This window comes from Excalfactoria chinensis, chromosome 5, assembly GCF_039878825.1.
Source record: "Excalfactoria chinensis isolate bCotChi1 chromosome 5, bCotChi1.hap2, whole genome shotgun sequence".
NCBI lineage: Eukaryota > Metazoa > Chordata > Aves > Galliformes > Phasianidae > Excalfactoria > Excalfactoria chinensis.
In genome coordinates, this window is record NC_092829.1 from 49,115,096 (window position 1) to 49,126,994 (window position 11,899).

Below are 11,899 nucleotides of genomic sequence, written 5' to 3' on the forward strand. Positions count from 1 at the left end.
TGTAACTAGTTACAGAACACAAGGAACTTCTTACGTTTCTCATAGAAAAATAAAAGAAATGCATATAGACACACGGTGTTTGCTACCATGGATACAGTACTGAATTATTTTGATTTGTGGGAAATTCAAAGAGAAAAACCAGTAATTTATACTTAATTATATTTAGATACATTTAAAAAATCATGATTATTGTCTCTAATGAAATATGCAAATGGTACGATTCTAAAGGTAATATTTTATGAAAAGCATATTATGGAACGTTTTCACAGTGTAGGTCACAATGAGGTCATTGGAGTATGTCAAGTAGGCAACGATGCAGAAAGTCTAGGTCGTGACCATTGGAATGAAATGCTCTCATATCCTCGGAAACCCATTGCCCACTGGCATCCTCTTGCAGAGGTAAGAATTTTTCTTGCTTTCCCATAACTACAGTTGTTAAAATCTTATTATATGGCAGTAGAAATAGGATGAAATTTGACAGATAAAACCAAGATCCGCAAGTATACACTAAATCCTAGGAAAGTGCTCAGAAACACCAGTACTAATAACATGCAAATTAATTCTGCTCCTTTCAATTTCATGGGAACAGAAAGTAGTTAATGTATTTGATAAATACACGAAAACCACATTCATTGTACAATGGATAAAGGTTTCAGATTTGATTTCATTTGTTTGGTTTTTATCGTTGGTTGGTTTTGGTTGTTTTTTTTGTTTGTTTGTTTTTTTCAGACATAGGATAGGGTAACTTTCACTGATAATTGATTTAAAGATATGAGCTCCCTAAGGATTAACCAAGACCCACTGTTTTTCAATATAAAAACCTAATATGATTACTTCTATTGCAAGACTGTATCATCTAGCAAATCTCAAGGAATGTCTAACTATCCTGAAAAAGAAAAAAGAAAAGAAAAAGAAAAGGTTTAAGTGTCTCTGGAGATTTGAGGCATTAATAAGAAGCCACACAATTAGCAAAAAAAAATAAAATAAAATTCAAGGTTCCTATGGTTTTTGTTTTGTTTTGTTTTGTTTTGTTTTTTGTCTTTAGGGCCCTATTGAGCAGAAATGTTATGCAGGTCTTCTGCGCTTGGATGGCTGCCGAAGAGGCTTCCTCACCCTTTTAACCTATTCAGCAGAAATTTGGCATTCCTGTTGAACTCTTTCTTAGCCATATCCTCAGGGGCTATTCCACAGAGTCCAGTGGGGTAAAGATGTCCTTTTAATCCCTCTGTTTAATCCTCTCCCTTCCCAATACAGGGAATGCTAATCCTGATTCACGAGACACAAAACTTCAATGCTCTTAAGTTGGTTCCTAAGAGTTCCCATGGTTTATTTTTATTGTTGCTATCACTGGCTAAAGTTGGGCAACAGTCCCAGTCAGGAGAAGCTACTGTATTTATGGACAGTCACAACTGTCTGCTGAAAGACAAGAAAAAATATCATATTCCTATTATGCCATGTATAATGCCATAAGCACCTGATATATAGAGGCAGGCAGCTGACAGACACTCTGAGTGTACTTTCTGCAGTGTAGACTTGCTATCAGAATGCAACTAAAGACTTGACATGGTTGCAAGCACCAGCTTTAGGTTGTTCCATAAATTAAATATCACACAATAGGAAGATGTTACAAAATGGCAAAAATACCCTAGCCCTGTCTGTCTCCATAATCAATTACATTTACTGGTTCCTGGGGACAACAGAAGCACACTTTCAGCAGGGAGACCTTCAAACACTCCCAGCCCATTGCAGCAGGGAAGCACTTTACCTTGTGAGAGAATGGGGATACCAACTGACAAGCATGGCTGTGAAGGAAGATCAAGCAAAGTCTGGAGCCCAGGTTTTTGTGTCCTCATTGAAAAGTTAGCTCCTGGTTGAAATGCCACAATTGAAATGCCCACCTGGGCCTTTGAGAGTTGAGTTTAGAAAACACATCATTGAGCTCTTAGCTGTAACCAAACCGTGGTAGGAACAGACCAACAGAGCACATGAGGAACACTGCAACAGTTAGCATATCCTAGAAAATGATAAGTGTCTCTTAGCAGAAGTTGGCTACATCCTTAAATCAAACTTGTCCTCCTTCTTTGATAAATTTTATTGCAGCCAGAGCCCACAATTAGGTTTTGACAGCTCTTCCCTTTCTTACAGGCAACCTGTTCTTTTCATACATGCCTGGCTAACTTCTTTAGATTTCATTGCTGTGCATTCCTTTTCATGCCACTGTGCTAAACAGAGACTTTTTTTTTTCCCTTCCCAGGAATCAAGTGGGGGAGGGTGTCCAGCACATCCAGGCTGTGCAGAGAAATATATACACAGCATATCATTTTGGTTCCTGAATCAGGATTAGACTCAACAAGAGCTTCTGGAACATCTGTGGCCACAACCATAGGACCCTGAATATTGCTGAATAGAACCCTCAGTCTTCAACTGTGTCAAGAGCTATTGGTTTCAAGTAGTGCAATGTTATCCACTTGTAGCATTAGTTCTCCAGCTGACACTACTGCTACTGATAGATTTTTTGTATGGTCATAAGCATTACTCAAATTCAAGTCAAATGTTTTGTCCATTAAAATAACCCAGGTTTTACAAGCAACATGACAGCAATGGAAACAACAGATATTGGAACCAGCTTCAAATATGGTTATTGTATTCGCAAGGGGAAAAAAAAAATGCAGTATTGTAAATGTAAAGCTGTTTAAGTCCTTTTTTCCCAAGAATGACTGTCATCAGAGTTTTTTGATGAGGAGCTGTATCTTTAGCCTCCGTTAGTGTCTCCTTTCACCTTACATGAAATCAGGACTACATAATACACTGTTTAGCAGAAATGCTTCAAATCCTTCAAAGCTGTAAAAAGTTCTGCTGGGCGAGAAGAAGATACGTGCAGTGTTTGTAATGACAGTGTGTTCTTTCAGAAAGAAGATAAGCATCTGTACAGCATGGAGGCTGGGAGTCCTCAGTGTTACTAGATGATTTTCCAGTCACTGCTTCTTTGTTGTGTCCATAACACTGCAAAGGGTTGGAAGAATCTGACAGGTCTCTCATCATACACACAAGCTCATGCACACACACACATGGTTTTAAAATGCTGCTCCAAATCTATGTAATGCCTGTGAAGACTATTATTTGTAGTAGAACTGACATTGACAGGGCTATCTTAAATGATTGCATATTGTAAATGCTGATGAATTCTGATCATTAAAAAAAAATCAAACCAAATCAAAGCACTACGTTATTTCACATGATGAAATCTATGTCCTGGAACAGCATTCCCTGGGATAAATTCTGCTCATTATTTATCCATGCACAGGGTTAACTCTTCCTTAACTTTTTTCTGAAGAGACTTTGAGTCAGGTTTTTACATCAATATCTTTATCTTGAAAGTGCAAACACAGATCGTGTGTGTATTATACAATCTAGTTGCCTGCTAAACACAGGTAGGTAGCCCTTGTCTTCATATATACTGTTCAGGTAAGTTTATGCACATGAACATTGTTTTGCATCTTGTATGTGTTAAATGCTCACCAGTCATTTTCAGTTTGTAATTGAGCTGACACAAAAACAATGGTACAGATTCAAGAAAATGTTTGCAATTTTTATCTAAAATAATTTTAAAAAAATAGTTTTATAACTTGTTATTTGGGAATCTTCCAGAAAACCAGAATTGTTGAAAGGTAAAAACACAGTTTAATGTTTGCAGAAGATCTTGGATCTGTTGTAAATGTGTAGTGTGGCTACAGAGCAGAAGTCCTACAAGTACAGTTGTTACCAAAACATTAAAATCTCATGTTCTGATATGAAGAATTTAGCTGTCACATACGAGGATGCTCCCGGTAAGCTCAACAACTCTTCAAAGCCTGCCCAAGCAAAATTTCAGATTGGTAACAGGGCATGTCCAGAACAAAAAATACAAAGCAGCACTAGCAACAGTATTTCAATACACGGCCAAGTGAAGCCTTATGTCAGCAGACCAGTGATATAATACAATGCTCATAACTGTTCATGCATGGTCCTCACTTCAGGCAAAATTCTGCACTCTTTACTCAGGCACATCTCCCTGGAGCCAATGTGGGGAGATACGCATGAACAAAGAAGGACCTTTTCCTTGTAAGTGGAGATCTTAGATTTCCTGGATAAAACAGCATAGATGCAATCCCACCTGGGACACAAGGCAGGCAGCTGCATGCTTTCCCATTGCAATCGCTATTACCAGGGCAATGTTATGAACAGTAGCTTCTGTAAGAATGAAGATACCTATGCTGCTAATTCATTTTGTCTCCATGGAACAGAACAGAAATCTTTCTCAGATTTACCTCTAGTGACTCAAAAGGGCATCAACAGAAAATTAGTGTCATTATAATTGCTAATGTTTTTTATTATCGTACGCAGTTCATTTAATGCTCAACTGGCATCAAGAGAATGATTTTGAGAACAGTTTGAAATATTTCTATTACAAAGAAAAGTTTGTTTTTCTTTATTTTTTCTTGCTCTCTGACTCATGACTTACATGCTGTTACACCGGCCATGGCATCATTTTGTGCTTTATAAAAGTATCTGCCTTTTCATAGCAGCACATAAGTGGAACAACAGCTGTTTTCTGCGTTTCTCTTCGCCTTTTGACTCCACTTAATCTATGCTATTCCCTTGACCTTCAACATTCCCATGTTGTGGTTCTGGTGGGCCAGGCAATAGCAATACTGGAGCATCTACTGCTAGAAAAACAGTTGGAAACTCAGAGGTAATTGTGATCCCGGAACTGATCACTCTTCTTTTCTGAACTATAATTCCCAGAGGTGGATCAGTAGAACAGCTAATAAGAATAATTCCAAACCTCCAACCCTCATTTGTTTTATTTCCTGTGAAGGCACAATTATGCTATATCACAAGTAGAGCATTACTAAAATAAAAAGGGAAATCCCCCAGAAATGCATCTCAGCAAGATTTTAATCCCACTTTACTCATTAACAATATTCTATTAAACTCTTAGTTTTCTATAAGAAGCCATGATTTCCAATAGTTTTCATGAAAAAAAAAATAATAAATGAGAGCTTTCCAGGGTTCTACACTGAGGCAGACTATAATGGGTAGTTGTGTGAAATTCCAGGGCTAAAACCCTCACAGGCACAAAACTTCTGCAGCTGAATGTTGAAATTCCTTTATTTTTGCTGAAGTCACAAGACATTAAAAGCATTTTGGGGTTTTTTGTGTCATTTTCCCCTGTAAATAATCCTGAAGATACACCAATCACATATGCATTGCAACCTGCAGAAGCAGGGACGAGCAGAACAAAAAGCAAGAATAGAAAAAAAGATCCACCTCTCATACTGTTCCTGCCAGTCAGTACATTTCAGCTTTCTATACCAACTGATGCATAAGACAGCAAACATATTATAAGGGGGCAATGTAGCTACCAGTAGAACTGGTATAGTGGCAAAGAGCAACAGAAATGAATGAAAAGAAAGATTATCTTAGTCTAACCTATACTTTATGTGAGGGGCAGTTGATATGTTTTTTCGCTTTTTAAACTCTGTTATACAAAGCTGTATCAACACTTTGCATCTAAAGTCCAAAGTACAAGAGGCAAATTTGCAGTTTTATCACCTAGCAATGTTAGAGCACTGAGGGGACTTATTTGCCATTAATAATAATAATAATAAAATTCCCATGAACTCTCTCTATTCTCTTCTAGTCTAAAAGGTATAAATGATAAAGGGAAAGGGAGAAAGAGGACTGGGAATTTGCTTGAAGAGTGTTTCTGACCCACTTAGAAATCTATCATGTTAAATTACTGCTAATGCATTTTGGGTTCATTTGAACAGAAAAAAATAAAATAAAAATCACACAGTAGGTGACTCAGCATGAAGTGCTACCAATAAAATGTTTTCTTCCCTTCAGAACAAAGCACTTAAAAATATTTACATCTCACTATCAAGTGAGAAAACAATGGCTTTCTTGTTCCAAAAGGAAAAAAAAAAAAACATGTAGAGAAACTAATCCACCACACTGTAGAATTTAACTGAGCCCTCCATGCTGAGGAAAATAGGAGTGGGACAGACTCTGTAACAACACTTCGATTCTTTCTGTAAGTACTGCAAAGCCTTGATTGCAACCATAATTCTGTTCTGAAGTGACAGCCTTATGATTCGTGAACCAAGCTATGCAAGGTGTGAATTACCCTGTAAGATCACAGCACGCTCAGAGCTGAGCTGCTTTTAGAGTCACCATCTATTAATACAGTGAACTGGGCAAGGAACTCTGGCTGAAAGTACTCCAGGGTCCCAAAAGGACCTCCAGCTCCTTGAAGGTCCATGAAATGTACTAGTCCAGATGGCAGAAACAGACACTATTCAGGAAGGGTATCACCAGGACATAACGCAACTGCTGAGTGAGCAAAGCACACATGGTGCTGAAGGGAAGGTGACAAGAGAACTTGTAAGCATCTGGGTTGTTTGTTTTGTCTGAATTTTTAGTTAGTCTTTCCATTGCTCAAACTTAGACATTGTAAAACTGGAATGTTTTACTCAGTTGCATGCTGGCCAGCTGTCATTTTTAATACCCCTTGCAAAGGTGTGTGAAGAGAGCTGTGTTGTTTTGGTATACTTTATTTTTAATAACACAAACATTGTACCGTACTTTATTATTTCTTGTTCAATAAATAGTCTTGGTATCTCTGTTTCATGTCTAATTTTGGAGAGCAGAGCCATTCCTGTACCGAGGCTCTCTCTACTAGGTGGGCATTTTGTTTGTTTAGTAAAAATAATGCATGATTCCTTTTCGCAGTGATGGTTTGAGGGACAAAAAATTTCTTAATTTTATAATATGTACTACAATCTTCTAAACACAAGTAAAAATGTACTGTGATCTATTTATATAAACCTAGTCTGAACAAGTAATTTTGATCTTAATAAAAACTCTGTAAGAAATTGTGCAATTGTAATTTATTGCTATTTTGTATTTAATAAATGAAAGTTCAGTTCATTCTTCAGAAACACCGCAAACACTTTGGAAGTGTTTTAACTCCATTTTTTTCTCCCATATTTTTTCTGATAAAATTAATGAGATCAGAGAGAAACAAACTGTTAACAGGATAGTTATGTACAGCACTCCAACATGATTTGGGGTTTTGAATGCAGAACCCTCCTCTTGTTTACTTCTGTGGATGTAAATTTTATTAGAGAAACATTTTTAAAGATACCAAACATGAATCTCGTATGAAATAATAAAGAATAAAAATAAAGAAGCTACAGAAGTACTTCTACCAACACACAGTACGGTAAATTACCAGAATTAGTATTTAGCATGGCAGGTTACCAAGATTAGCATTCTTCTTGTCAACACCTGACATGTAGCTCAGGGAAATTCCCAGGGTTCCACTGACAGAGCCCAGAAGCAAATGGAAAAGATAGCACAGATGTCATTGTGGTGTGACCACACAAACTGTACCTAAAAGGGCTATATTCTTACTTTATTTCATATAAACTGAACTCACATACCCAAGGCAAGGGCTCAGTACTCCAGATGGATCCTTACAAGAGCTGAGTAGAAAAAGACAAAAAAGACAATCACCTCCCTCTCCCTGCTGGCCACACTCTCTTTTGATGCAGCCTGTATTTGCTGTCTCATGTTAAGTTTTACAACTACCAGGACCCCTAAGTCCTTCTTTGCAAGACTACTTTGAAAGCATTCTTCTTCAAGTCTGAACAGATATCAGGGATTGTCCTGTCCCAAGTGTAACACATTGCACTTGGCATTGCTGAACATCATTAGGTTTACACAAGCCCACATTTCAAATTTGCCAAAGTCCCTTTGGATGGTAGCCCTTCCTTCTGTCCTATCAGCTGAACCACACAGCTTGGTGTCACCTGCAAACTCGCTGAGGGTGAACTTGATCCCATTGATATCCATCCATCACTGACATCAATTATAATGATGTTAAAGAGTGCCAGTCTGAAGACGGACCCCTGGTGGACACCACTCATCAGTGGCCTCCTGGACATGGAGTCATTTGCCACAACTCTGGCTGTGACCTTCCAACAAACTCCTTATCCACCAAACAGTCCACCCTTTGAAGCTGTATCTCTACAATTTAGAGATAAGGATGTGGTGCAGGACCATGTCAGAGGCCTTGCAATTCCAGGTAGACTATATCACTTGCCCTCACTTTGTTCACCGATGCTGTCACTCCATCACAGAAGGCCACCAGATTGGTCATGGATGAGTTGCCTTTGATGAAACCATGCTTGTCTCAGCACCCGCAAGCCCCAAACAGCCTGCTGTTTTTCTGCATTCCATACAGATGCAGGGAAAGGAAATATGTGCTCCAGACAGCTTCCTTGGCAAGATCACAAGAGACGGAAAGACATGTGAATATGTGTCTTGTCCTTGTCAATGACTGTAACTGTTAACTATCCACTTCTGTCCCAGAAACCACTATAAACTAAACTAGACTACAGCAGAAAATGCTTAAGAACTTAAAAAGTGTTTTTAACGTCTTTTTCTATATTTGTCAAAAATATTGTTTTTCATGTTTCTATTTCTTTGTTAAAAGGAAGTAAAAGCCTTTTCCTCTGTCAAATCAGGCCTACACATCTCTTTTCAAGATCCTTTTCCAGAAGAGTCATCCTTTAACTCTATATACAGCCAACATATTTTAAACAAAACTTTAGTAAAACCGGGACTCCAAAGGTAGCCCTTTTCCAGGAAAGGAAAACATACAGTACTGTGACTGAAGCTGTAACGTTCAGAACTGGAAACTGAAATTGTTCCTTAGTAGCCACAAGAACAAAGTCTGTTTCATGCAGCACTTTATCACTGAGATCAGTATTCTAATATTGCCATTTAAACAGCATCAAATCCTTTGCTGGCTATACTTATGCATATCTCTTTTCCAAATTAATTAATGACACAGAAATCTGGTGCACCACACTGTCCAAAAGGCATGGCCTTAAACCACTTATATTGCAAATAACCATTAGTGAGTTTATGTTCCAATAAAACAACCTATAAGTGTTTCATAATGTGAGATATGCCTGAGCAGACACGACTGTTCCAAGCAGCCTATCAAAGAATGATTGAGAAGTTCAGCTAAGGTCTCACAATAATATACATATATATATATAATTTTAAACTCATCAACTGAACTTGTAACAGTTTTGAACTTTCTGAACAATTTTCAACTTAAAGAAAAAAAGATTTCTTGAGCAAAAAAATCATTACATGAGTAAATAAATCACTACAAATTGGTGAATAACCTCACAGTTTAAAATAAACAATTCTTCTCTCACTTAATCCAAGCTAAAATCTTTTGGTCATCCTATTTGTTTTTCTTCAGTATAAAACATTCTCTCTCCAAACATGATGGGGTTTAACTTTCAGTTCAATTTTTTTTTAACAAATAACAAAGGTTTCATGGAAACAGCATTGAGTACCCAAAAAAAGTCTTTGCTAAGGCTGATCCACCCTCCTCTATTACCCAGGAGGAATCTCATGCAGATTCTAGCTTACCCAGGCCATGCAACACTAAACACAGTAGTAAAGCTCAAGTAACCACTAAAGGATATTCTGTTTAATTTTGAATTTCATATATATATACTTGTAAGAATTTCATTCTCTATATATATATTTTTTTTATTATTAATAAGAAAGGACTTTGGGAGCACCAGGAACTGCAAACACCTGTAAGTCTTACGGCTACGCCAGTTAGAACAGTAGGTTTCTAATTTTTAGGTCATTAACAAAAATATATTTAAGCCATCATAAGTGGCAGAAGATTCCTGAAATCATTACTACACAAAGATAACAGAAAGCTGTTGTATGCCTGGGGTCACAATCATACTCTGTTCAGTACCACAATAGCTCAGGGTTGGTAATTGGAAATAAACATTTTACTGCTACAGATGGTTTTCCTGCTGTTGGTTGCAGGAGCTAAGATTTTCTGACATATTTTTTTTAATCCACATTTTTCCAAATTCATTTCTTGCATCTTTTTCCAGTTGTTTTTAAGCATCCCAGAACTCTTCCACGATACTTGAGTCAAAAGTGAAAGCGGATCGAAATGGAAGGAGGAATTCTCAATGTGACGCTGGAGCTGAATCTCCTCACAATGAGAAAGGCCTGGAAGCTGTTTCCTTCTACCCTCAATTTAAATCTGTTTTAAAATAAAACTAGTCTCAAGTGCTGCCATACTACAACTTGAACTCTCCCCATAAAATAAATTCCTTCTTTTTGTCAGAAGTATCTTTAGGTTTAGTTTTGTGGCATTGTTGAATTGCTTTTATGTTTCCTCAAATCTGCCTGAAAGCACAAATGCCAGTCTCTCCCTCTCCCCTTTCTGCTATCACCCTGTTAAAGCAAGGACATTTCAAAGCAGGAAAAGTAAAATCTCTGGAGCCCTTTTTGTAAGAGCTCCAAGGTATTTTGCCTTGGAACTTTCACTCCAAGTAGAAATGTTATCTAAACCACACCTAATTATATGTCTGATAGATATTCATTTAAATTTTGTGCTGTTTTCACATACTTTTCTGCTATACACCTATTCTTCTCTTTATATTCTTTCCTCAGTACCTTTTCTGCATCATCTTTCCCTCAGCTATTTTCAACAGACAGATTGCTTCAATGATACTTATTCTTCATACATAAGAAAACCTTCTCAAACACATTCATTTCTCTTAAACAGTTTTATCAGCAAGTCCAGTTCCAGAAGATAAAGCTGGTAATGATCGCTTCCAGCCACTTATTCATATCTGGTCTGCTAATGTATCTCAGCAAGAGTATTTTCATTGAGGAGGGAGTGTATTTTGTCTTCAGGTGTCAGACCAAAAGTGCAATGTCAAGTGATGCACCCAAGTAAGTGATGCATCAAAATGTCAGATCACAGTAGAATTAATCGGCAGAATGAACTTAACGAGTTAATAGTAGCAGCCAGGCCTGAATCACTTTTGATGAATGTTGCAAAATCCAAAGTCTCAGCAAAGTACAATATCAATAATTATTGATGTCTTTCCTTGAAGACATCAAACACTTGTTAACATGTTAAGCTTGAAAGAGTGCTTCAGTAAGTGTTCCACACCGTAACACAGGAGCATCCTTAGAGTGGCTCAAACAAGTGTTCAGGAATACAGGAAAATTTCTCGTGGCTCATAAAGTGAGTGAAGAACAGGTGAGTGCTGTCTTTAGAAAAGGTGTTACCATAGGATTTTGGGGAACAGACATAATAAACTATCCCTGCAACTGCGCAAAGAGTAATGGTTAATTGAGAAATATCTTCTGGAAGTTTTATTTAAATCTTTAATATTACCATTCTTAATAGATGAACTTCCAAAGAAAGGAAATTTGGATTTACTGCTCTATATTAATTTCCTCCACCCCTCTTGCCAGATCCTGTACATTGTAAGAACTCTTTCAGTAAGGGTAATAACTTGAGACAAAGCAAAGAAATACAGAACACTCCAACAAAAACAAATTACCTTTTTTGTGATGCTTAGTCGAGATAAGCATACTTCTCCTATAGAGATCAGGGCTGCTAGAAAAGCCTTTCATCTCTTTCCTCAATGAAAGGATGCACAATTGCCACATAGCTAATTGAGGGCTGAAATCAAGTATTGTTGAATCCTTGTAAGTAGGTGGCATAAAGCCAAAATCAATTCAAACCTATGTCTAATGCTGAATTCTGGAGGGATTTGTTATTGCAACGTCAGTCTGGTAGCACAGCTTTTGCACTTCAGGATTTTGACCAGGCTTCCTGCTTTTTACCTTCACTGATGCCATTTTTTTTCCATGCAATTTGCTACACACATCTGACAGTCATTAAACTTCCAAGCCCTGTTCTTTCTGACATGCATACCAAAGAAAAAGGACAGAAGCGTGGTAACAGAAATATGAGATTAGATTATATTTGTACTGACCA

General features: G+C 37.4%; 1 protein-coding gene across 3 annotated transcripts in view; it reads left to right on the plus strand.

The window, feature by feature from the left end:
- Positions 1 to 6,661, plus strand: part of SYT9 (synaptotagmin 9) — a 63,731-nt gene extending 57,070 nt beyond the window's left edge. The window contains exons 6-8 of one of the 3 annotated variants that reach the window (XM_072337566.1): positions 270 to 399; positions 1,046 to 1,202; positions 2,255 to 6,661. In XM_072337566.1, the coding sequence (XP_072193667.1) occupies positions 270 to 399; positions 1,046 to 1,153 (238 nt within the window). In that variant the 3' untranslated portion in view covers positions 1,154 to 1,202; positions 2,255 to 6,661. Of the gene's footprint in view, positions 1 to 269; positions 400 to 1,045; positions 1,203 to 2,254 lie in introns of those variants that run through there. The other 2 variants (XM_072337567.1, XM_072337568.1) reach the window with 2 other exon arrangements.
- The last annotated feature ends 5,238 nt before the right edge of the window (positions 6,662 to 11,899 follow it).